Source organism: Entamoeba dispar, genomic scaffold (assembly GCF_000209125.1).
Source record: "Entamoeba dispar SAW760 scf_1105229463199 genomic scaffold, whole genome shotgun sequence".
In the NCBI taxonomy this organism is placed as follows: Eukaryota; Evosea; order Mastigamoebida; family Endamoebidae; genus Entamoeba; species Entamoeba dispar.
In genome coordinates, this window is record NW_001855573.1 from 39641 (window position 1) to 65065 (window position 25425).

At 27.1% G+C, this 25425-nt stretch overlaps 12 protein-coding genes across 12 annotated transcripts, besides 26 other annotated features; 4 read left to right on the top strand and 8 right to left on the bottom strand.

The window, feature by feature from the left end:
- Nucleotides 1-46: 46 nt before the first annotated feature.
- EDI_336280 (uncharacterized protein) lies at nucleotides 47-1108 on the bottom strand (the record flags this gene model as incomplete). Its single annotated transcript, XM_001740754.1, has 1 exon — nucleotides 47-1108. The coding sequence occupies one exon, from the start codon at nucleotides 1106-1108 to the stop codon at nucleotides 47-49; it is 1062 nt and encodes a 353-aa protein (XP_001740806.1).
- Nucleotides 527-561: a sequence feature (AT_rich).
- Nucleotides 913-1023: a microsatellite.
- Nucleotides 941-1031: a microsatellite.
- Nucleotides 1107-1143: a sequence feature (AT_rich).
- An 81-nt stretch (nucleotides 1144-1224) lies between these two features.
- Nucleotides 1225-1287: a sequence feature (AT_rich).
- A 184-nt stretch (nucleotides 1288-1471) lies between these two features.
- Nucleotides 1472-1493: a sequence feature (AT_rich).
- A 283-nt stretch (nucleotides 1494-1776) lies between these two features.
- Nucleotides 1777-1847: a sequence feature (AT_rich).
- An 81-nt stretch (nucleotides 1848-1928) lies between these two features.
- Nucleotides 1929-1952: a sequence feature (AT_rich).
- A 50-nt stretch (nucleotides 1953-2002) lies between these two features.
- On the bottom strand, nucleotides 2003-4762 carry EDI_336290 (uncharacterized protein; the record flags this gene model as incomplete). Its single annotated transcript, XM_001740755.1, has 1 exon — nucleotides 2003-4762. The coding sequence occupies one exon, from the start codon at nucleotides 4760-4762 to the stop codon at nucleotides 2003-2005; it is 2760 nt and encodes a 919-aa protein (XP_001740807.1).
- Nucleotides 2757-2837: a microsatellite.
- Nucleotides 4763-4911: 149 nt separating the features above from the next.
- Nucleotides 4912-5149: a sequence feature (AT_rich).
- A 470-nt stretch (nucleotides 5150-5619) lies between these two features.
- On the bottom strand, nucleotides 5620-6054 carry EDI_336300 (40S ribosomal protein S15, putative; the record flags this gene model as incomplete). Its single annotated transcript, XM_001740756.1, has 1 exon — nucleotides 5620-6054. The coding sequence occupies one exon, from the start codon at nucleotides 6052-6054 to the stop codon at nucleotides 5620-5622; it is 435 nt and encodes a 144-aa protein (XP_001740808.1).
- A 44-nt stretch (nucleotides 6055-6098) lies between these two features.
- Nucleotides 6099-6245: a sequence feature (AT_rich).
- On the top strand, nucleotides 6244-7578 carry EDI_336310 (uncharacterized protein; the record flags this gene model as incomplete). Its single annotated transcript, XM_001740757.1, has 1 exon — nucleotides 6244-7578. One exon carries the CDS (start codon nucleotides 6244-6246, stop codon nucleotides 7576-7578), a length of 1335 nt encoding a protein of 444 aa, XP_001740809.1.
- Nucleotides 6709-6751: a sequence feature (AT_rich).
- Nucleotides 7100-7135: a sequence feature (AT_rich).
- A 61-nt stretch (nucleotides 7579-7639) lies between the features above and the next one.
- Nucleotides 7640-7669: a sequence feature (AT_rich).
- Nucleotides 7670-7694: 25 nt separating this feature from the next.
- Nucleotides 7695-8215, bottom strand: EDI_336320 (uncharacterized protein; the record flags this gene model as incomplete). Its single annotated transcript, XM_001740758.1, has 2 exons — nucleotides 7695-7829; nucleotides 7880-8215. 2 exons carry the CDS (start codon nucleotides 8213-8215, stop codon nucleotides 7695-7697), a joined length of 471 nt encoding a protein of 156 aa, XP_001740810.1.
- Nucleotides 8216-8233: 18 nt separating this feature from the next.
- Nucleotides 8234-8302: a sequence feature (AT_rich).
- A 43-nt stretch (nucleotides 8303-8345) lies between these two features.
- Nucleotides 8346-8536: a sequence feature (AT_rich).
- A 4-nt stretch (nucleotides 8537-8540) lies between these two features.
- Nucleotides 8541-8581: a microsatellite.
- A 24-nt stretch (nucleotides 8582-8605) lies between these two features.
- Nucleotides 8606-8687: a sequence feature (AT_rich).
- Nucleotides 8688-8852: 165 nt separating this feature from the next.
- EDI_336330 (1-O-acylceramide synthase precursor, putative) lies at nucleotides 8853-10046 on the top strand (the record flags this gene model as incomplete). The annotated part of the gene is made up of 1 exon (XM_001740759.1): nucleotides 8853-10046. One exon carries the CDS (start codon nucleotides 8853-8855, stop codon nucleotides 10044-10046), a length of 1194 nt encoding a protein of 397 aa, XP_001740811.1.
- Nucleotides 10047-10170: a microsatellite.
- Nucleotides 10171-10215: 45 nt separating this feature from the next.
- On the top strand, nucleotides 10216-11463 carry EDI_336340 (type A flavoprotein fprA, putative; the record flags this gene model as incomplete). The annotated part of the gene is made up of 1 exon (XM_001740760.1): nucleotides 10216-11463. The coding sequence occupies one exon, from the start codon at nucleotides 10216-10218 to the stop codon at nucleotides 11461-11463; it is 1248 nt and encodes a 415-aa protein (XP_001740812.1).
- A 98-nt stretch (nucleotides 11464-11561) lies between these two features.
- EDI_336350 (uncharacterized protein) lies at nucleotides 11562-12369 on the top strand (the record flags this gene model as incomplete). Its single annotated transcript, XM_001740761.1, has 2 exons — nucleotides 11562-11681; nucleotides 11743-12369. 2 exons carry the CDS (start codon nucleotides 11562-11564, stop codon nucleotides 12367-12369), a joined length of 747 nt encoding a protein of 248 aa, XP_001740813.1.
- Nucleotides 12131-12153: a sequence feature (AT_rich).
- Nucleotides 12363-12409: a sequence feature (AT_rich).
- Nucleotides 12410-12433: 24 nt separating this feature from the next.
- Nucleotides 12434-14008, bottom strand: EDI_336360 (uncharacterized protein; the record flags this gene model as incomplete). Its single annotated transcript, XM_001740762.1, has 1 exon — nucleotides 12434-14008. The coding sequence occupies one exon, from the start codon at nucleotides 14006-14008 to the stop codon at nucleotides 12434-12436; it is 1575 nt and encodes a 524-aa protein (XP_001740814.1).
- A 12-nt stretch (nucleotides 14009-14020) lies between these two features.
- Nucleotides 14021-14172: a sequence feature (AT_rich).
- EDI_336370 (serine-threonine protein kinase, putative) lies at nucleotides 14168-17800 on the bottom strand (the record flags this gene model as incomplete). The annotated part of the gene is made up of 2 exons (XM_001740763.1): nucleotides 14168-17735; nucleotides 17790-17800. 2 exons carry the CDS (start codon nucleotides 17798-17800, stop codon nucleotides 14168-14170), a joined length of 3579 nt encoding a protein of 1192 aa, XP_001740815.1.
- Nucleotides 17801-17821: 21 nt separating this feature from the next.
- Nucleotides 17822-17851: a sequence feature (AT_rich).
- A 174-nt stretch (nucleotides 17852-18025) lies between these two features.
- Nucleotides 18026-18055: a sequence feature (AT_rich).
- A 357-nt stretch (nucleotides 18056-18412) lies between these two features.
- Nucleotides 18413-24436, bottom strand: EDI_336380 (protein serine/threonine kinase, putative; the record flags this gene model as incomplete). Its single annotated transcript, XM_001740764.1, has 3 exons — nucleotides 18413-24078; nucleotides 24137-24340; nucleotides 24388-24436. The coding sequence occupies 3 exons, from the start codon at nucleotides 24434-24436 to the stop codon at nucleotides 18413-18415; spliced, it is 5919 nt and encodes a 1972-aa protein (XP_001740816.1).
- A 5-nt stretch (nucleotides 24437-24441) lies between these two features.
- Nucleotides 24442-24560: a sequence feature (AT_rich).
- A 73-nt stretch (nucleotides 24561-24633) lies between these two features.
- EDI_336390 (uncharacterized protein) lies at nucleotides 24634-25362 on the bottom strand (the record flags this gene model as incomplete). The annotated part of the gene is made up of 1 exon (XM_001740765.1): nucleotides 24634-25362. The coding sequence occupies one exon, from the start codon at nucleotides 25360-25362 to the stop codon at nucleotides 24634-24636; it is 729 nt and encodes a 242-aa protein (XP_001740817.1).
- A 38-nt stretch (nucleotides 25363-25400) lies between these two features.
- Nucleotides 25401-25425: part of a sequence feature (AT_rich) that runs on past the window's edge.

The following is a 25425-nucleotide window of genomic DNA, read 5'->3' on the forward strand; positions in this document are numbered from 1 at the left end:
TTTTTGACAAAAAGATTGAAATCTTAATTAAAAAAATGAATGAGTATTACATTAAATGAGAATTAGAATATAATTCTCTATATAAGTGAGCTTGAGAAATAAAAGTATCCATTTCTTCATTAGTCCAATTACTTGTTGGTAAATTTTGAAGAAAGATAATTGCTTCTCCAAAGTCTTTTTGTTGAAGTTCTGAAGAGTATTTATTTATTAAAGCCACACATAAGAAAAGAGGAAGCTCAGCAAAACCTTTTTGATCAGAAATGAGTGTGTCAAATAAACGTATTCCTTGTTCAGGAGAAAATTCTCTTAATAAGAAACAATTAAACCATCGAAAAGCATAATTTAAAGTATGAACGTCAATAGCTTCAAGATGGTTTGATAAAGATGGATTAATTTTTTTAATAAGTAATTCTAATTGTTTTAAAAGTTCAAATATTCGAGGTTGTTGACAAGTATAAAAATTTTGGACAGTTTCTAATACAAATGTTAATGAATCAAAAGAATCAGCTTCTTGTTCAATAGTTGGTTTAATATATTTATTATCTTTTTTATCATAATATACTCTAATGATTGGAATAAGAATATCATGAATACCTTGTACATATCCACTTGCTGGGTGACGAGCTGCCCATAAAGAAAGGATTCTTTTCATTGATTCTCTAACATCATTTAAATCTTCAGAAATTCTGAGTAAATCTTTTGATATTTGTTCCACATTTCGTTCTTCACCAAATTTTGTTTGAATAAATTCATATTTTTCAATTCTTTTACTAATAAAATTTTCCTTTTTATTTTTATCTAAAGGATGACATTGTAATAATATTTTCCATACTTCTCTTCTATATTCTGAAGGACATCCTACCCAACAAATATCTTTTAATTGTTTAATATCAATATATTCTTTTGAAAGTATTTTTTCTAGTTTTATTAATGTTGGTGATTTACTTATTTTTTGTTCATTTTTTTCTTCTTTTTTTATTATTTCTTTTGGTTCTGTTTCTTTTTCACTTTCTTTTTTCTCTTCTTCATTTGTATATCCAACAATACTGTTATATAAGGCAATAATACTTCTTGCTCCTCGAATAGCATCTTCTGTTAAAATATCCATTAATTTTTTTAGTTTATTCAAATTTAAAAATTTTTCTTCCTTATAACATTTTTTAATTACTTTCTCTCTTTTTTTGTTTTTGTATTATTTTTTTTGGTTGAAAGATACTCAATTTCATTAATATTTTTTTTTGATGTGATTTAAATAACATAAAATAAAGATAATAAAATTCAAAAAATGGAATATTACAAAAAACAAATTGATAAAAAGCTATTGAAAAATATAAGAATATTGATGCAATAAGAATAACTAACAAGAGACTATAAAAAAATAATGTGTTGAATATTTGAAATAATAGTCGAGAACCATCCCACTGATTTATTAGTCAAAATGAGTTTTATAAGTGTATGGACATTGTTTGTGTTATATTATAAAATTTATTTAACTCAGAACAGAATTTAATAAGAAAGTGTCATACCAAATTACTTTATACTTTAATACCATTTTTATATTCTCTGTTTTTATTTATATTGTTCAATGTATTACAGTTATGCTCTATTAGATAAAAACATCTTAGAGTAATTTTGTGACTTTAAATAATTATCTTATATTGTTATTTTTCATTGGTATTTATAAGTACAATAATAGTTATTATTGTTGGTTTAAAACTAAAATATGTTTTATGGTTGATCGATTAGATAATAACTTATCATTCATTCAATTAATGGATTTAATTTTTTTATATAGTATTATATACTTAGTGAATATTTATCTTTTTATTCTTTTTTATGAATTATTACATGTCCGAAAATCAATAAAGGTAAAGTTGTCATTTATTAATTTCATTAATTGTATCAATCATAACACTATCTATTGTTTGTTTAATTTTTTTTATTTTAAATAACCAAATTTCTCAAAAAGTAGTCAAGTTATTCATTCTTATTACTTTCTTATTTAATGAACGAATCCTCCTCCAAATCCTCCTATTGGCATGTTATTAGGAATAAATTCTCCTATTTGGATACCATTGCCACCTATAGGTCCTCTTCCAATCATCACGGTTTGTGTTATCACTTCAACATTATCACATTCAATCTGGGTAATTGAATTTGAAGTATCAACCATTTTTATAAAATGACACCTTACCATTTTAACTTCTTTTCCTTTGACATTACTAGGAATAGCAATTCCATTACACTCTTCCATTTCAAGTTTCTTCAAACTTTCATTCAACATACTTCGAATATTGTCCATTCTTTTCAGTGTTAGTTCTTCTTGACATTGTTGAACGACACAACCAACTCCTGTGCTATTAATTATATTGGCTTTATTACTTGGCAGATGTAAAGTAAAATGATATAGTTCAGAGTTTTCAATATTTATTGTATCAATAATATTATTATCCTTTGATGATATCCTAATACCAATTTTACTATTAATAATTTCAAGTAAATTTCTAATTTTATACATATTAAATTCAATACTCTCACAATTATTAAATAATATTGATCTAGCAGATCCAATTGTTAATTTATTTTTTTGATTTTGGTTATACACTTTATTCTTACAATTAATGAAATTGATATTTCCATATTCTTCATATTCTCCTTCAAGTGTGATATTTTTACAATTTTCTATTGTAACATCACTATTAATATCACTTCTAATTTTAATCTTACGATCATGAATATTTCTTATTATAACATATTTTTTATCTGTCTCTATTTCTATATCTTTATTTGTATTATTTATTTCTATTATTTCTGTATCTTCTTTTATATTATTCTTTGTTTCTGGAATATTACATTCTTCATTATCTATTGTGATGATTTCTTCAATATTATCTAACTTCCCTGTGATTTCTGTATTTTTACATTTTGTTATTTTCATTTCTTTGATTTGATTCTTGTTGATTATGAATTGACAATTCTCACATTCATCAATATATAATTTCTTACATTTATCAAATAATTCTTCAAAGATATATTCTTTCATTGATACAATATATATCTCTTCTGCTTCTTTCAGAGATACTTTAATGTATTCTTCAATTGATTTAAATATAATTTTCTTTGGTTTAATATCAATTTTATTAATTGTAGATTCAATTACTTTCATTGTATTACATCCTTTATTTCCTATAATACTAACTTCTTTAGATTCTGCTATTATTAATTTATTAATTGGACATTTTGATTTTACATTGATCTGATTTCCTTTTGCTATTTCAATATTTTGTTCATTATTTGATTCTATTTTCAATTTAAAAATCTCACAACCTTTAATACAAATCTTACTTGATTTATTTGTTGATAATTTAAATTGTGTTTGTTTATTTCCTTCTAATTTCAATCTTTCGATACAATCTGATTTAATATTAATTTGACAATCTGTAGAATTAATCATTTCAATACTTTTTAAATTATTTGATAGTACGTTAATATTTAAATTAAAACATTGGTTTAATTGAAATTCTTCAAGACTTGAGAATATATTTGCAATTTCTTGTATTTCTTTCCAATATCTTCTTTTATTAGTTGATATAATTTGCTGTTCTTCTTTCATTTTACTTATCTTAAGTTTATTTACTCCCTGTAGTTTTAATCTTTTCAAATTGTCTACTGATTGAAGTTCAACAAAAGACTTTTGTCCAAGTATTTCTAAATGTTCAACGCTTTGTTGATTAATTATTAATTTTTGATCGGATGAATAGATATAAAGATTTTTAATATATTCAGGTAATAGTGATATATTAATTGGTGTTACATTTTGTGTATCCACTCCTTGTGTGATCCCATAAATTGAAACAGAAGTTGCATAAAGATCATTAAGAATCTTATAAGTATTCTCTCTACTCTCTTCATCAATAAAGTTATTAATATCTACGTTTACATTAGAAATACCATTACCTGATTGTTCAACTGTTGGTGTTATATTTGAAAATAGTGAGCTAACTGATGATCTAATAAACGTTACATTTCTTTCATTATTTGAATCTAATAAAACAATATTAGGTAAATACAATTTAATACCTTTTAGTATTTTTATGTCTTTTTTAATACGAGAATTTATGAGAATAATATTTTTCTTTTCTGGTTCTTTAACGTAACTCCCATCAGTGTCTCCTTGAATTATCATTTCACTTGGATATCTATCAGCACTTACTATAAAATTGGCAAGTGAATTATCAAATTTATAAAATAAGGAGTTTGTTTCAAATCTATTAAACACACAATCAAATTTTTTCTCAAATTCATCGCTACACCTTATTTTAATTCCTTTTTTCATCTTTTGAATAATAACTTCTATTATCTTTTCAGACGCATATGAAAAACAAGTCATGGACTCTACTTTTTGAATAATCTTACCAAGCCTTTCTTGTTGTTCTTCTGTTATCTGTTGTTGATTAAGTTGATTATTTCTGTCATTTCCTTTTATTGAATATATAAAATGACCCAAATCATAATTTCTTATGTTCTCAACATTTGTTAATACTGACTCATCAACATTAAGTAAATTACAGTTACATGTTGGTGGATTAAATATTCTACAAAACTTGTTGATGTCTCTTTCTGATGTAAACCATGGATTAATTTTTAGTGCACTGATAACAGAACCACATTTCTTATTAATCATTTCAATGTTTTGAATGTCTTCCATGTCTTTAAGGTGAAGTATCACTTTCATTAAATAAACCATTTCAAGTTGTTTCATTCCTCTTTTTTATAATTTAACGACGGTTAGATTTTCTTAAATACTCACTTGTGAATTTTTTAATTTTTCACATTTTTTCTTTGATTAATATGATTGCTCTAAAAATATTTCTAGGATAAACAGTAGAAGAAATAAAATGAAAATACAACTTAAAATTTAATAAGAGATATAATAATTAATGGAAATAAAATATTAATCGTTTTATTAAATGAATTGGATAAACAAAATAACAATATAAAATTTAATATAAAATTGTTATTTTTAATAAAAAAAAAACAAACAAAAAAACAACATAATAAAACAAAGAATCCAATAATAATTAATATTCTAAAAATTGAATTATTTTTTTTTAAAGAAAATATAAACTATAATTTGTAAAAATAAAATCTTACACTTAGTTTGGTTCTTTTTCTTTTCTTAAAAAGGACCTCTATTTTTGAAAATAAAGATTATTATACAAACCAGATTAAACGATATATACTTATTTGAATATAATTTTAGAAAACCTTAGTGAACAATAAAGTTATAAATAAGGGAAATATAAAATTTTTTAAAGTGTTTGTTTCGTGTTAATGTAACAACTTTATCAAAATGGTATTAGGAAAATGGTCTATACAGAACTGGTTTAACTATAAGAATAACAAATCAAATTTATGTTTCTCGATATAAGAGAAATTAATAATAAAATAACTGAAAAAAGTAAAAAATGAAAACAAAAAGAGACATCAAATAAGTACTCAATATCAAAAGAATTAATAGAAAAAAATTGCAAAAAAAAATTATAAAAAAAGAACTTAAGTTTTATAATAACCACAAAAATAATAAAACCATTATTATTCTAAAAAGCAAAACCAAATTTATTTCAATGGGACAAATTTGGAAGAATGAGTAGCTCCTACACCTGGTCTACCATGAGTAACTGGTTTGTAAGTAATTGAAAATTCTCCAAGATAATGTCCAAGCATTTCTGGTTTAATTTCGACAGTGGTGAAGGATTTACCATTGTAAACACCAATAACTGAACCAATCATATTTGGAAGAATGATTTTATCTCTGCAATGAGTTTTAACGAGTTTTGGTTTTTCACCTTCTTTAGTAGCCTTCTTAATTTTGAGGAGTTTCTTAACAAGTCTTTCATGTTTTAATTTTGGTGATCTTCTGTATGATCTTCTAGCTCTAGCATCTAACATCTTGACAAAATCAGCTTCTGGCATGGCAGTGATTTCTTCAAGTGATTTTCCTTGTAATTCAAATTTCTTGAAAGTTCTTTTCTTAGCAACGACCTCAGACATAATACACTGTCAATCACAAGTTTTCTCAGTTCTTCCTTTAACCCTATTTTTTCTTTTTTAATAACTCTTTTTATAATAAAATTATTATTTATTTTTTTTAGTTATATATAACTAAAATATTTCAATAAAAAACTTTATTTTTAAAATAATTTTTAGTTTTCTTATTATTCAGTTTAACTTTTTAATAAAATGTCTGACACAAATACTTTTCTTCATTTTTGCTTAATTCAAAAAGATACTTCTAAATTTCTAGTACTGCCATCATTACCAAACCCTTTTAATTATGATATCAAAGACTTAGTGTTTTATAGTTGTTCAGATGTACCATCATGTCAAATACAAATTCACTTTCATCCATCAAGAGATATTTATGGAATTCCATTAGGGGTTATCAGTTGTTCATTGTCATCAAAAATTTCAGTTGCCATTTTAACAAACTCACCTTTTTTAACATATTTTTCAACAAGACTACAAAGAATTAGTCAATTTTTTTTAACACAACCAGGTATTTCTAAAGAAATATTTATTCAAGGATATAATTTATTAGTTAGTAGTGTTGTTCCATCTCCTGCACCAATTGAAATTGAAACAGCATTTGGAGTAGACCAATCGTTAACAAGATTATTAAATAAATATTCATTAGAATTTCCATCGTTATTAAAATTATTATTAATAGAAAATAAAACTATTTTTTTAAGTACTGATGATTCAAGTAGTTTAATGATGTATGCATTGACAAACTGTATGCCAGGATTAATTACACCATTTACTGATATTTTATCAATTTGTGGAGTTGATGTAATAAATCCATTATTAGAACTTTCATTACCATTTAAAAATTATTCAACAAATTCATTATTTTTCTCTCTTCCATTAGTTTCATTAAATAAAATAATTGGAAATCAAACAGGATTTATGGCTGCTGTATGTAGTTCTATATTAAGAACACGAAGTGAAAATATTGATGTTATTGTTGATATTGATAATTCAAAATTAATTTGGAATAATAAACAACTCCAAAAAACTGTTTCTTGTACATCAAGTGATAAAAAATTTTCTAAATATTTAATTGATAAAATAAGACAACACAAATCACTTCATACGTATGAAGGAAGTGAACATTGGTTATTAATGAAAAGTGCAATATATATAGTACAATTTTTATCAACTATGTGTTCATTTGATATATTTTCAGATAATGAAACACAGTTAAAAAATATTCCTAAGTGTCAAGATTATGGAATTGATTTTATAAATGGTTTTTGTAAAACTAAAGGATTTTTTGAATGGAAAAAATCTCTCACGTTATCAGGTAAAGCAAAAAAAATGACAGAATTATTTGAACCAAGTCATCCATGTAATAATTTATATAATGAATCTAAACAAAAATTAACCCGAGGTACTATTTATGATTATGAACAACTCTTTAAAATGGATGTTTTAATTCAAAAATCTGAAATACAACCAAGAAATATGACTACTAATGAAATAGACTTAGAACTAGATGATTCAATTGATTTGTAACTTTCTTCAATCTAAGTTTCAAAAAGAATTTGTAAATTCAATTGAAAATTACTAAATGAACTAATTTAATTTTAAAATAAAATTTAAATTAGACTACTTCATTTGTAAACAATCAATCAATATTTCATTTTCATTAAATCACCGAAACTTCCACCACATGAAAGAAAATGACAACGTTTTTCAGTTTCAGTTTTTCCTCTATTCATAATAATTTGAAAAATTTTATCCGTATCATTTGAAACAAGAATTTGCTATTACTTTTATTAATTAATTTCTTCTAAACATTTTAAAATTTACAAACATCTTCCTCACATGTCCATGGAATAACTTTTCCTTCGCTAAAAAATTTCTTTGTTAATTCAACATCACCACTACACGCATATAACGCATAAATTACTACTCTCTCATCTACACCAAATTGGTTCTTTAACTCTGCTATAATCTTTTGAACATATGCATTTCTATCTTTATCTGAAGCTGGTCGATTCATTTGAAGAACATGTTGTTCATATGGTGAACAACATTCAGGAATTTCTCTCACTCCTCTTAGGTATGGGTCCATTAAAATATCAGGTGTGGGTGATGGAGTAGGTGTAATAAATCCATTCTCATAAATATCAGCATCTCCCATCGTCATAATTGATCTAAATATTCCTATTTTATTTTTTTAGTTTTTCTCTTTTTTAATTCTAAAAAAGAATAAAAAATTCATAATTTTATTTAACAAAACAAATTTGTAACGAAGATACTTCTAAAATCAGTTCTACAATAATTTATTTAAAAAAAAAAAGAAACTTAAATACATAGAAAATATATTAAATATAATTAAGTAATTATCATAAAAGTTCAACATATAAAGAAAATATAACTTGAAACTTTATAAATAATTTTTATAAATTAATATTAAAATTATTAAAAAATAATTTTGTGATAAATTTTATTAAAAAACAAAATATTTGAATTATAATATAAATAATAAATATATTATAATAAATCATAATATTTAACTTAAAAATACGAAATCTTGAATTATTAATAACAATAATTTATAAATAATAATTACATTTAACATTATTCATTCATTAAATGAATTTTTAATGAAATTAAAAGTAATGACAACGTTTTAAATTAAACTTTTTGGGTGGTAATAAAAAAATGGGAAAACTTATAAATAACAACAAAGAAAAAATAGAATAACGCAAATGATAGGCAAAAATTCTATCAGAATAGGCATTATTTTAAGATCAAACTCTGTTATCATTTTATAAAAACAAATGAATGTTATTGTTTTATTTCTATTATGTTCATTGTCTAATAGTGAGACTTGTTCTCGTAAACCAGTTATTTTAATTCCAGGAATAATGTCGTCTATACTTGATATTAAATTAAATATTAGTAAAACTGATGAACATTTTGAAAAAAAATGTAAAAAAGTTGAAGATTGGGAACGGTTTTGGGCATCATATAAACTTGCTTCTGAATGTTATTTAGAATATATGCATTTGCAATGGGAAAATAAAACAAAACAAATGAAAAATTATGACGGAATAGAAATTAGAGCACCTGATTTTGGAAAAACTTATGCTGTTGATACGTTATGGCCTGAAATTCCATGGAAGAAAATTACTGGAATATGGAGAAAATTTATTAGTCATTTAGAAGAACTTGGATATCGTGATGGAGTTGATATGATGGCAGCTCCTTATGACTGGAGATTTTCTCAATCTAAAGTAATTGATATATGGCTTGAACAAACAAAACAACTCCTTCTTAATTCTTATAAAATAAATGGGAAAAAAACTGTATTAATTTCATCTTCTATGGGAGGGTATATGGCGTATAGACTATTAGACTATCTTGGAAATGACTTTTGCAATCAATATGTTGATCAATGGATTGCAATTAGTATGCCTGTTATGGGGTCAGGAGTTGCTGTAAAAATGATTACTGTTGGTGAGGATTTACTTCATTTAAATTTACCAATTGATAGATTACTTAAAGTAATTCGATCAATTGAATCGGTTGTAGGACTATTACCTATAGACACATTATGGAATAAAGATGACTTATTAATGGAAATTGAAAGTACTGGAGAACGTTATACCGTTGGTAATATTACTCAATTTATTCAAACTATTCCAACAATAAATGAATTTGGTGTTTATGTTTATGAAAATACTTTAAAACCATATTATGAAAAAAACAATTATAAAGTACCAAATCAAGTACCTTTAAATTGTATCATCTCAGGTGGAATTGAGACTGCTGCATCAATGTCATTCAAAAAGTCACTTGATAGTTTGTATACAATTAATTATACAGATGGAGATGGAATGGTAAATATTAATTCTTTAAAAGCCTGTTCGATGTTTACTTCTAACGTAACTTATATTGGTAAATCAAGTCATAACGATATTCTTAAGAAAGATGAATGTTTTTCAGTAGTAAAGCCATTAATTTGTGGATAAAAAATCAATTAAATAAGAGTTAATATAATTAAAATGAATTTAAATTTAATCATAATAAAGTTTTTAATATCAATTAATCTAAATAAATAAATTTTTATTAAAACAAAAATAAAATTATTTTAAAAAAAAAAAAGGATAAATAACTTAAAAAATAATTTTGAATAGAATAATGACATTAAAAGCATTGAAAGTATGTGAAAATCTTTATTGGGTTGGGGCTCTTGATAACGACTTAAGAGTCTTTGATATTATTATGTCAACACCATATGGAACATCATATAATTCATTTTTATTAACAACAAGTGAAGGGAATATTTTATTTGAAACTGTTAAAGAGAATTTTGCACAAGAATGTCTTAGTCGTGTTGCTGATGTGATTGGAGAATCTGGTAAAATTGATTACATTGTCTGTAATCATACAGAACCAGATCATAGTGGTTCATTAGTTCATATATTAGAAAAATTTCCACAGGCTACTGTTATTGCTACATTTGCTGCACTAACAAATATTAAATATATTGGACATATTACAAAGAAAACTAAAACTATTGATAGTACAAAAAATAAACAATTCAAATTAGGACAATATACTCTTAATTTCTTTATTCAACCATTTTTACATTGGCCAGATACTATGATGACTGTTATCCCTGAATTAAAAGTTCTCCTTCCGTGTGATGTTTTTGGTGCTCACTGTGCAGATCCAAGAGTATTTAATGATGAAATGATGGATAGAATTAAGGATCTTGAGGATGCATATAAACACTATTTTGATTGTATCTTTGGGCCATATACTTCATTTGTTCTTAAAGGAATTAACATACTTGAAAATAATATTGGATTTCCAGTTGATGAACTTAAAGCTATTTGTTGTAGTCATGGACCAGTATTAAGAACAAACATTAAAGAAAATATTGAAAGATATAAAAATTGGTCACAACCAAAAGTATTAAAAGACCGTGTTATTATTGCCTATGGATCAGCTTATGGATATACTGAAATGATGGCAGAAAAAATTGCAGAAGGAGTTAAGTCAGTTGGAGTAGAAGTCATTATGCATAATATTGTTACGTCATCTGTTGACGCTATCTTAAAAGACTTTGAAAATTCTAAAGGGTTATTGTTAGGAACTCCAACACTTGTTGGTGAAGCACTTCCACAAATGTACATTATTCTTGCTCATTTAAATCCAATTATTCATTGCAGTAGATACGTTCAATGTTTTGGAACTTATGGGTGGAGTTGTGAAGGAGTAAGAAATTTATCAGTAAGGATTGACCAATTAATGGTAAGAAGACCTGTCCAACCTTTATCTTTTAGATTTAAACCTACTGAAGAGAATCTTAAAGAATGTTTCGAGTGGGGAAAAACTTTTGCTACTGCATTATTACAAAACAAAGAATTTGTTTCTGAGTAATTGGCAGTGTTTTTTTCATAACTTTTTAGTAAGTTTTTATTGAATGAAAAGGGAATATTTTTAATTTAATAGGAAATTATTGAACTTAAATTCCTTAAATGGATTTACCATATATAACTAAATACTTAATTCATAACTCTCAATTACAAGCAGGTGGTCATCAAGGGTGTATTACTAAACAAGGGAATTGTCTTATCAAAAAGATTAGTTATAAAAGAGTTTGTTTAGATTCTTCTTTTATTTTTTACATACTTATTACATAATAACCTTTTTGGAAAGGAATTAGAGTTTTATTTAGAAAATAAAGATTTAATAGATTGGATAGGATTAATTCCACACTTTTTTAATTCTTTTACATTAAACAATGACACTTTCATTTCAATAGAAAATATTATTTATAGATATTCAAAACCATGTGTATTGGATATTAAAATAGGAAATAAAACATGGTGTGATGAAACTGAAGAAAATAGAAAAAAAGAACGAATAAAATTAGATACTTTAACAACACAAAATATACTTGGATTTAGATTCTGTGGAATGACAATAACACAAAAAGATGGTTATTCATTTTCAATAAATAAAAAAATTCATCTTGAAATTCATTCTAGAGAAGAAACAATTAAAATATTGTCATTATTCATTCATCAATTAGGGTCTCAAAAAGATAAAATTATTAATTATTATATTCAACAAATGGAAAAGATTAAAAACTGTATTCAAAAAATGAAATATCACTTTTTTTCAAGTTCATTACTCTTTGTTTATGACGCTGAGTCTTATCAATGTGATTGTAGATTGATAGACTTTTCACACTACTATAATATGTCAACTCATATATCAAAAATAGATGATGGTGTGATTGAAGGAATTAACACATTATCTTCATTATTCACAACTATTTAAACTATTTTAAAATAAAATGAAACAATTAATTTAATTTTTTGGTTCTTTAAAACAATAATCTTATTCAATAATAGATATTTCCACATTTAAAATTTACAAAATCAGAACATTTTAGAACAACACCTATAGAAGCATTTTGATGATTAATTGGATTCAATAACGTTTCTCCCTTGGACCCAAGCCATACAATTTCATTATTTTCAAATACAAATCCAAGTTCTGGATCAAGACAATTCCATGGTGATCTATTAACATAAATTAAATCATCAATTACACCTGCATGACATGTATATCCTGGTTGAATTATTGATAAAACAAACATTAACCCACCAAACAGGATAGAGATAATAATAAACACATTGAATATTTTTAACCAATCACCATAAAATTGACCAATAATCCATATAACCAAAACAACTATACTGTAAATTCCAATAAATTGAATTGAATAACCAAAAAGAAAACTTAATGAACCACATATAATTCCAAATACAATACATCCTGAAACTCCAAATTTTGTTGTCTCTTTATTTACACTAACATTCGATGAACGAGATGAATACCATAACCCAACACTAAGTAAAGCAAAATATCCCCAAATAAAAGGAAGCGAAGGATATAATATTGATAAAATAACACTAAGTATAGTAATAATAATAGCACTAGGTAAGGTAATGTATCGTGGTCCAAGAGAAAATGAAAAATCTACAGTAAATTGGTTAATTGTTTGTAATAAGTTGTTTGACTCTTCTAGTAACTTAACAGCAAGGCCATATGAATTTTGTAAAGGTATAATTTCTTTATCTAATTCTTTGACCGCTTCAACAATAAAAGGAATAAGACTAATAGGATCAATAGATAAATACCCACTTTCATCTTCATGGACTAAATCAGGGAATTGTTCTTTTAATTCTTGAGCTATAAAACCATAAGTCTCTGCATCAGCAACATCATACGTATACATCTTACCAGTAACGTTAAGTAGTCTTTCTAATGCATTTCTAATTGGTGCAACTTTTGTTTTTGTTCTTGAGTCACTTCGTTGAAAGAAACCATTTTCTGCAAACACTGCACCAAAAATATGAAGTTGTTTTAACGAAGGAGAAACTTGAAGTACTTTAATAAAATCATCAATATTTGTTGAACAAAATAATTGAGGAGGTGTTTGAGATAATTTAGGAGGTGAAGTTCTTTGAACGATTGGAGGTAGATCATTAAAATCTGAAATTTCGTGACCAACCAATGACTCTGAAGGAGGAGATAAAGTGTCAATTTGATTTTCAGAAGAATGAGTAAGATTATTTGGGCTGTTAGTTGAAACTAATGAAGTGGTTAAAGGAGAATCATTTTTTTTGTTACTTTGTTTAGTGACAAGAGGATATTTTCTTTTGCGAATATTTATTTCATCTGGTACAAATTCAATGTACTTTTCACACATTTCTTTTGGTAATTCTTTATTTTCTAAATTTTTAAATGCAACTCCACCATACTCAGTATATATAAATTTAAGATGTGCGTCCCATACATGTGATGTACAATTGTATTTAGTTTTTGCTGGTTCATTACAACCAGGATAGTTACATTTCCAATCTTTATAACGAATTCTTTGTTTAGAAGGACTTTTAGTTTGATTTTTCATTCTACCTTTTTGATTTTTTTAATAAATTTTTTTATTTTTTTTTTAAATAATAAAAATATAAAAATTCATCATTTCTTTGATAAAGTTGTTTTTTTTTATTATTATTATTTTTAAAAAGTATTAAAAACTAAATTTCTTGTATTCTTTTAAATTAAAAATTTAATCATTTTCAACTCCTGTTTCAGGAACTTGTGATGAAACTGATGCTTCAATACTTTCTTCAGTTGTGTTAGTTGTTGAGACTCTTTCTGAAGAAGGGTCTTTTGATTTTGTTTCAGTTTTTGTTGAAGCAGATTGATCTTTATGAGAATCTGATTTTGATTTGTCATTAACTATCTTAAACTTAGAATCTAACATTATACCAATTTCTTTGAATGTAGGTCTTTCTGATGGACTATGTCTCCAAGACTGTTCAATAACATCTTTTAATAAACAATCATCAGCAATATCAATTCTTTTTCCAGCACCTACAAATCTTAAAATTGAATCAGAATCAGGGAACTTTGCTGGATCATAAGGATCTCTTCCTAACCAAATTTCTAACATACAAATAGCAAATGAATATACATCTGATTTTAATGTCATTTGATCTTTTCTACTAATTTCTGGTGCCATATATACAGGTGTACCAATATTTTGTAAAGCTATTTTTCCAGATGATTCAATAAATGAACGAGAAGTACCAAAATCAGTAACTTTAGCAGTAATAGGATCATGTGGATTTTTAGAATAAACTAAAACATTATCAGTTTTTAAATCACGATGAAGAATATCATTTTGATGTAAATATTCCATACCACGTGCTATATCTTGACAGAATCTAACTTTTAATAAATCAGTTAATGGATTTATTTTCATGAATTTTCTTAATGAACCTAATGGACAAAATTCTGTTACAAGACATAATGTATCAGGTGTAGTAACACTTCCAATGAAATTTACAATATATGGACAACGAATACGTTCCATCATTTCTGCTTCTTGACTAAAATTAGGTAATAATTCAGCTAATCCAACTAAATCAGTTTTCATTACTTTAACTGCAACATCAACTCTTCTCCATTCAGCACGATAAACAATACCAAATGTACCACCACCAATAGGTGGATGTTGTAAGTGAATTTCTTCATAATCTAATTTAGTAGAAAGAGCAGATTCAACTTGGAGATTTAAATAAACATGGAATTTAGATATTTTAGATTTTCCTTTTTTCTTCTTCTTTGTAGAAGTTTCAGAGTCTGATTTAGATTTTGTACTTCCAGAAGCATGAGATTTTGAAGGATGAGACTTTTGACCATTAGAAGATAATTGTTTAGAAGAAGAATTAGCATTATTATTTGCTGATGAAAGAGAACGACCACCCTCACTTTCACTATTTTGACTAGATTGAGAATTTTGAGCAATTAAATCAGGATTTTCTCTTTTAATATCTTTTAAGATATTTCCTAATTGACCATATCTTAAAGTAATTGGTACTTTTTCATTTAATAATGTAGTACATTTAGCCATAAATGTAATATTTAATTCAACATAATCACCTGGTCTAATAGTACCAGTAAATGGTTTACACATAATTTCATATTTTGTATAATCACCAGAATGGAATGTAAAATGTAATGGTTGTTTCCAATTATTAGTTAATACAATTTTAGTTTCAACTGGATCATTAATTTCAGGTCTTAAATCAGGAAATTCAATAACATTAGAAGAGAATGAGAAATAATCATTTTTGGTTTTAATATCAATAAATTGTGAATTTGTTTTATCAAATGGAATAACAGTATTTTCGAATATTGTCATCTTTTCATCTTCTATTTCTTGTTTTATCTTTTTAGTTAATCTGAGGTACATTATTAAACAAATTATATATCCAATAATATAAATAAAGAGATAAACACATGCCCCTATTCCCCAGAAAAGGAAATTCTTCATTGCTTTAGAAAGTCTTGTACAGTCTGCTTGTTTATTTTCAAACCAATCTTCTTGACATTCACATTCAACACATCCATCTCCTCCATCACATTCTTCTCCTTCATCCCATTTTTTATTTCCACATGTAGCGGGAATACATCCAAGTCTAGCTTTTGCATATTTGCTTGTTCCATCAACGCAAACACAATGATCACATCCATATCCTCCATCACATTCTTCATATTCATCAATTTTTCCATTTCCACATGTTGGAACTGCACATTTAATTTCAGTTTTTCCATTATATGAAAGAGACATTGGTGAAGTACCATAAGCACAGTTACATGAATCAGTACATTGTGTATCATTAACACCTGAAGACAAATCACAATCTTCGTTAGCATCAACAACACCATTACCACATTGTGTACATCCATCATCTTTAAAAACGTATCCAGGTTTACATTCACACCTACCAGAATAAGCAGAACAAATTCCATTTTCACCACAATTTAATGGACAAGTAGTGTTAACTGTTAAAAGAACTTCTGCAGAGTATTCTTCATTAATTCCGAGAAATAAAAAATAAGTATCACCTTCAGTTAAACCAACAACCATTTTAGCTAATTTAGAATTAGTTCCACATCCATCTGAACGTGATTTAACACATTCTACAGAATCAGATGATTCACAGTTAATTGAACCTGCTTCAGCACTAGAAGTATCAACACTAGCTTTTATAAGATCTAAAGAAACATCATAATTTTCTGATTGACAAGTAGAAATAACAATTGTTTGTTCAGCACCTTTAATTCTAAACCAAAATCCTTTAATAAGATCTTTAGAACAAATAGAACGAGAGTTAAGGGTATGTTCTAAATTAACTGTTCTTGAATATCCATCACCAGCAATATCATTCCAATCAATATCATAATAATTATTAGAACATGGGTGTTTAACTTTAGTAAAGAAAATTTGAAATTCAGTCATTAAAGATGATGCATATTTCTTATGAACAAAGATGTATTGAGTTGCTCCAGCGTTCATCCAAGTAACAATTCTAGGAGATAAAATGTATTCACTTAATCCTCCATTTCTATATAAACAATTAACTTTATCTCTCAAATTTGTACCACTAATACAATCTTCTTGAATTATAATTCCAAATTCATTTCCTTCTTTTTGTTCTTGAAGTTGAGCAAGAACTAAATCATCTCTATTATATTGTTTATCAATTGAAATAGAAATATAAGTATCTTCTTGTCCAGCTGGTAATGTTACTTTTAAGTATTGACCATAAGTATACGGTTTAGTTGGGTGTACATAACGAGTACATCTATTAATATATAACTGTTCAGGTGCTACTGGAACAACGTCTTTTTTAATTTGTTTCATAGTACTTGTGAATTCTAATTTAATTTCATACTGAGAAGTATCACTAGAACTAGTAAACACATCACCACATCCTTTTACTTTGTCAACTTGAACCTCTTTGCATTTTCCTTCACCATACCACATGTATGTATCATTACATCCTTGACAATCAGAAGTATACCCTAAACTTTCATCACATACTTCACATATATCTGGAGCAAGACAACCAGTAACACATGCACTTCCATACATACAAGAAATAATACAATGCCCATTCCCATCAGCGCTATATCCATCTATACATAAACAATCATTCCCACACCCAGTAGTACTATCACATTCTTCATTATAAGAATCCCATATACCATCTCCACAAACTATTTGTCGGTTAAATTCTGTTTCATTGACATCAACAGCATAGGTAAGCAAAAAAAGAAGAGGTCTATTGTGTTAGTGACTAAAACGTTTTAAAAAAAAAGGGAAGTAACTAACAAACAAAAGAACCATTTAAAATTTTTTAGACCCTTCTTTTATTTAAAAATTTAATGTTTTTAATTAGACTATTTTGATAATATAGAAACATTCATTGATTTGATTTTAATTTTTTTCTAAAAATTCTTTGTTTCAATTCCTTACTTATTTTTATTTCTGGTTTCTATCGTTCTCTTCTTTATTCTCCTCTTTCTTAACCAAAAGCAGTAATTTTATTTTTATCTCACGTAATAAAAGATCAAAAAAATTTTTAATTTTAAATTATTAAATGTTTTTCTCTTTTTTTGATTGATTTTTCAAATCATTATTAGCTTGCTTCTTTAGTAGAAGGAACGAATTAAAAAGGGTATAAGAAAATGGTTACTTCTTTTTTATAATGGAAAGCCAACTAGTAGAACCTAAAAAATATATATACAAGACCAAATTTATTCTTTTCAATAACTTTTATTTGAAATTAAATAATAAGAACTTATAATTAAATACTTAGGTACTTTACTTTTGTTTTTAGTTAAGATTTAGAAAACAATATTCTGTGAGGCTTACTCTTATTCTCTCTTAATTTACCCAAGTTAATAATGATTAATTAATAAGTATTACAAAGGTGTATTAATTTTATAGAAAATACAATTAGTTCATTTGAAGACTTTTTGTAAAAACGTCAACAATTTGATTTGCATTATATCGTTCTTTTGGGTTTTGGTTCCAGCAATGCTCAATCAGATCAAAGAGCCAATCATCAATGACCTCATCTTTTTTAGGCCGTTTTCCTTCACTTATAAAATCTGCAATTTCCCATGGGTATTTAAATTGTTCTTTTGGAAAAGGGTTTCTCCAAATTGATACTTCATACATTGTAATGGCAAATGAATAAATATCAGAAGGTAATTTATAGTGTTCTTTTTTCAATACTTCTGGTGCCATATACATTGGTGTCCCAACTCCTTTAGTAAATGTCATATTTGTCATTAACATATTAATATTTCTCGATGCTCCAAAATCTGTTAATTTACAATTAACTTGTATCTTGTTCTCTAGTGATACAACAAGGAAATTATCTGGTTTAATATCACGATGTAATATTCCATTTTGATGAAGATATTGAATTCCATGGGCTGCATCAGAAAGTAATTTGATGATCATATTATTTTCAATTCTTTTTTCATGTTTATGCATTAAATCACTTAAAGACCCATACTTAGCAAATTCTGTTACCATACATATTTTATTATGAATAAATACTGCACCATAGAAATGAATGACATATTCATTTCTAAATTTGTCTAACATTGTTACTTCTTTCTCAAATTCTTCCATTTGTTTTTCTTCATCAAGAGATATTTTCATTTTCTTAATTGCTACTTTATTACCTCTAAAATCTCCAAGATATACTATTCCAAATGACCCTTCTCCTAATTTCTTTTCTTCTTTTAATTCTTCATAATCAAGTCGTGTTGTTAGTTCTGTTTTAAAGGAAATACCAATACGAGCTTCATATTGTTTTCCTTTCTTCATATCTAATCCTAAAAGAACAAGGGAATCAACTACTGTTGTTGTACATAACGGTTGAATGAATATACTAAATTCAACTGCTTTTCCTTTATCGATGGTAATTAGTGAGGGATCACTTCTTATACGATATTTATCAATATTAGTTTTAGTAGTAATTTGAACTTTTAGTGTATGAGATTTTTTATTTCCAATACACAATAAATCCCTTGATTCTTCTCCAACTGGAATAGTGTCAGTCATTCTATCAATAGTAAATGTAAGTTCTTTTTTATTAACACATAACCCACTTTCTTTATCCACATCTTCAAATAATATATTACAACGACTCATATCAAATTCACAAATCTTCTCCTCTCTTTCTTTTTTCTTTCTTCTTGTTTGAATAATAAATATGAGAAAGATGATTATCAATATTATAACAATTATAATTGCTAAACATCCTGCTATTGGAACACCAATAAGAACTAAATTATTGGCTGCATATTCACATTTTGAACCATCTTTACTTGGTTCATGCCATCCTTTACATGATGTACATCTTGAGTTAGATGCTGATATGCAATTTGGAATGTCTAAATATTGTATACACTTACCACTATCTAACACATGATTTTCATGACATTTAGTACATTGATTTGCAGAGTTGGTGCATTGAGAACAAGTGCTATTACATTTATAACATTTTTTATAAGTTAGTGATAGGTATGTGCCACTTTCACAAGTCACACATCCATCATATTCTGAGGCAACACAATAGTCTAATGTTTTATTGGACAAACACTTTGACGTTTCTATATCGAAATAATAACCTCCAGTAAAGTTACAAGAAAGACAATTAAATGCATTTTGATTACAGGTCAAACATGATTCGTTACATGGAGCACAACTTTTATATATTTGGTAAAAGCCATCTTTGCATATTGCACAACCTGAGGCATCAGGGAAAAATGTTACACACCTTTCTACCAATGAGCCAAGAGATTCACAGGTATTATTTTCTGTTAATTTATATCCAAAATTACATGTTGTACAATTGGTTTTAGTTCCATAACAAGTTGCACAATTTAGATCACACACCTGACATAAATTGTATTGGTCTAAAAACTTACCTTCTTCACACCTCAAACAACCAGTAGTTGTTGTGTCTGTGCAATACTCAAAGTCTTGACTTGAATTACATACCCAAGTTCCAGTTTCATTTCTTAATAAATTATACCCTTCTAAACATTCTTGACATTTCCCTCCAACAATAAACCCACAACTCTCTTCAATAATATCAATACAATTTCCGTTTTCATCTAATTTTTTTCCTTCAATACATTTTGCACACATTGTTGTTATTGTTGAAATTATGGCACAATCATCTTGAGCTTTGTTGCATATTCCATCGTTTGTTTTATAATAACCAGAAGAACATATAAGACATATTGATGATTCTGGTGATTCAGAAGAAGGAATACAACTATCGCAATTAGGTTTACAAATAGTACATTTGTTTCTATGGAGATAATAGTTTTTTTCACATGAAGAACAAGTGACACCTTTAAATTGAGTGCAGTGAGTGTCATCAGAACATACTGGACTAATACTGTTTCCATCTACAACTCCAGAAGAAGAATTACAGTTAAGGCATTTAGTTCCTTCTAATATTGAAGGTAAAACACAACTTTCACACGAATCGTTACAGATACTGCATTGAGGCACACTCTCACTATTCATATAATATCCATCTTTACACTTCCAACACTTTCCTCTCCACTCAAACAAACATTGAGAAGTTTCTTGTTTATAAGTAGATATTGTTGGTAGTTCATAATAACCTACTCCTTCACCTGAAGTTTGATTAAAGAATGATAAAGAGGTAGTTCTTGTAAATGCATCACAAATACCACTTGGTGAAATAGACGATAAGCAATTGTCACAACCAATTTCATCTTCACTATCATGTTGAATACAATACTCTTCATTAGAATATAACGTGCATTTTCCTGATCTTAAAACATAATTCTGTTCACATTTAAGACACGTTGTATTTGATATATAAATCGTACAATGCTCTGGAGCTTCTACACACTCATTTGGTCGAATTACTTTCCCATTGCAAGGCTTACATTCTCCTCCATTGTTAGTTAAATAAAACCCATCACTACATATAAAACATTCTGTCCTTGAATTACAGAAACTACAATTTGGAATATAAGAGTTACATTGGACACATTTAGTACTATCTTCATTTATAATTGTTCCGTCAGGACATGTAACACATTTACCACTTTGTAATACAGTACTTTTAGAGCACAAAGTACATGTGTTTGGTCCAGAACATGTAACACAATCATTGATATCGCATTTGACGCATTTCTTTGAGTCTAAATAATATCCTGTTAAACATTCCAAGCATTCAGTCGAGGTAGTTGAACATTTTAAACATCCACTAATAACAGTTCCACATAATTCACATCCCTTTGTTGCATTAAGTGTATATGAAGATTTACAATTCAAACAACCATTATTGTCATCACATGAAAGGCAATATTCACCACAACTAATGCATGTATCTGAAGATAAATAATATCCTTCTAAACATTCTTTACATATTAACTTCTCTTCGGTTTTAGTACATGTAGTGCAAGAATCATCACATGGTTTACAACTACTTTCATCAAGATAATACCCAGTATTGCACTCTGAACAATTATTTGAAGAACAAATTTTACAATTATTAATAGTACTACAACCAACACAATATCCATCATGTAAACTAAATCCAGGGCTACAAATAGAACATTTATTTAAAGTAGAATCACATTCTAAACATCCTACAGACTCACAAGTAACACAATCACCTTTGATATTCAAAAATCCTGATGAACACAAAGAACAAGATGAAGAGTTACATTTAGCACAATTAGAAGAACACTTCAAACATTGAGAAGAGTGAAGATAATATCCATCAGTACATTCTGTGCATATTGTACTTGATGAAGGGTCACATTTAGAACACCCAATAAAATCAGTACCATCGTTACAACTAACACACTTTCCATCAGAAATACGGAATTTGTTTGAATTGCATTTACTACATCTCCCATTAGAATCACAAATCTCGCAGTTTGCAATATTATGACAAGAGTCACAAGTGTTAGTTGTTGTATTCAAATATACATTCTTTGACGATTCACAACCCAGACATTGACTTTCCTTGGAACAAATAGAACAATTATCAGTTAGTTGAGAACATGGAAGGCATTCTGATATATTAGGATAATAATATTCATTCTTACATTCTTGACAAACTAATTCCAATGGAGAACAGAGATCACAATTAGGAATAGCTACAGAACACAAAGTACATACAGAATTTAATAAAGTATAACCTTTCTTACAAACAGAACATTTATTTGTAGTTGAACTACACGATTCACAATTAGGATCTATTTGAGAACATGTCTTACATGTTTTACCAATTAAGAAATAGTCATTAGAACATTTGTTGCAAGATTTTTCTGTTTGACTACAATCAATACAACCAGTCAATGAATTACATGACAAACAATGAATTGGAGATGCTGGATAATGATCTGAATTGCAACTAAGACAAGAGGTTGAATTACACGTAGAGCAATTTTGGTATTTAGAAGAACATGGTGTACATTTTCCTGATTCTAATATATAAGAATTGTTCACACACTGAGTACATAATCCGTTTGTTGTACATTGGTTATCTTGGCATCCCGGAATATCACTACATTTTTTGCATGTAGTTCCATCTAAATAATACCCAGAATTACATTCAGAACATTCTTTCTCTGATGAGCATGAACTACATGAATTTGGACATAGTGTACATTCTTGTGTGTTTGAGAGATAATATCCATTCTCACACACAGAGCATCTATCACTTGATGAGTCACATAATTTACAATGAAATAATTTAGAACAAGGCTGACACACTCCATTACTAATCGTCATATTCCTATCGCATAATGTGCATGAATTAGTGCTACAAGTATAACACTCACCATTTCCATTAAAAGTACTACAAGATTGACAAATAGAAGATGAAGTTAAATAATAACCATCAGTACATTCAACACAAATGTTCTGACTACTTCTTTTACAATTTTTGGTTGAAGCAGCAACACAAATGTTATTTTCTAAAAGATAAGAATCTAAACAAGTGACACATTTATTAGACTCATATTCTTTACAATTTGGTATTGTAATACATTGATTATCTTCTAAATATCCAGATGAACAAACTGTACATTCTTTAACACCAAGTTGATTCGATGTTGTTTGGCTCATACAACTAGAACACCCAACAATATCAGAGCAATTTTTACAATCAAAACCAGAAGGATAGAAACCATCCTCACATACTGAACAAACAGTAGACCCATATAACACTTTTGATGCCTTACAATTTTCTACAACATATTCTACTCGTGCACAATAACTTCCATTCTTTATATACCCTAACATACAATCCCAACACTGATAATTACCATTCCCTCGGCAGTGAGCATCAATAGCACTAATACAAAAACCATCACGCACTTTAATGGCACCTTCCCAACAACCAACAGACTTTAAACAATACTTCCCATTAATGAGTTGATAATTACTTTCACAAGAAATACACCAATCGTTTTCTGATTTTAAACAGTGTGCAGATGAAGGAACAACACATTGCCTCTCACTATTAAATATAGTTCCACTTTTACAATTGTAACAAACACCCTCATTTGAACAAAGACCATTCTCACAACTAGAAGGACATTCTGAAAATGAATTTCTGTAAAAAAGAGTTTTTAAAACTAAATCAAGAAAGCAACAAACTGATACACTTACCATCAACAAGATAATATCCATCATTGCACAAACCACAACTGATAGTCCAAGTGTTATCAGGTGAATTGCATTTTTTACAATTAGGAAAATAATCACCACATGCCTTACAAACACCATTATCTAACTTATAATTATTCTTACAATTATAGCAAATAGGAAAACCTTCATTACATTCAGTACAGTTCTCAGGACCTAGTTTAATTAATAAAATTTGGTTTGTATTTAAGAAGAGAACAAACAGCCTATTTTTTTAGACAGTAATGTAACCACAAAAACGAATAGTAGCATAAAGGTTAATAAGTTTAAAAAAAAAAAGAATTTTTAACTAAAATAATAATTAATTCTAAAAATAAATATATTTTAGTATTATTACTAATTTAATTAAATTTATAAATTAAACTTTATTAAAATAGAATACCTATAAATTTCTAACAATTACCAACTTCTCTAAGTTTATTAATTGAAAATACTCAATCAATTATGTTTTATTTCTCTTGCTCTTTTCGTTTTGTTTCATTTTCTTTTTGTTCAGGTTTTTCTGCACGTAATTGAATTGGCCTTCGGGTTATGATTGAATCAATTCCTTGAGAAGCAAGATAAATACCCATTACAGAAAAAATATAAGGTAATCCACCTTCTCCTTGACCATCTTCCCCATAAATACATCTAACCTTACGACGAATATTTTCTTTATATAGTGCAGATTTAAATTCAGTTGCTAATTTACTTTTTTTTACTCTTTCAATATTTTTTATTTGAACTTGGGTTGAATCAAATAGTCCATAACCTCCAAGTACACAAAATACTTTTTTTTGAAATTCTAGTCCTATTTTACATGCTTCAACTGCAAATTTATGATCTTCTATTCCTATTAGAATAATATCATTTGAGGAAATATACGTTTTCATTAACATTGAATCATATGGCTTATTAATTAATGTAATTTTTGCTTCAGGATTAATTAACAATAATTGTTCTTGTTCGTTCTTTTGATCTACAGTAAATGCATGTAATGAGAGTGAAATATCATTATTCATTTCTGGATAATATAAAGTTAAATTAGTTACGCCTGCTCGGATTAAATACTCACTTGTATAAGATAAAGATGGATGATTACCAATAATCAAAAAGTTTGTGGTTTGAATGGTTTTATAATTGTCTTCTCCAACTAATAATTTAGTACGAATATCCCAAGTGTCTGTATTATTTTGCATTTATTAAACTTTTACAATTTATAGTTTTATCTTGAAACTAAAAATAAATTAAAATTTTATTAA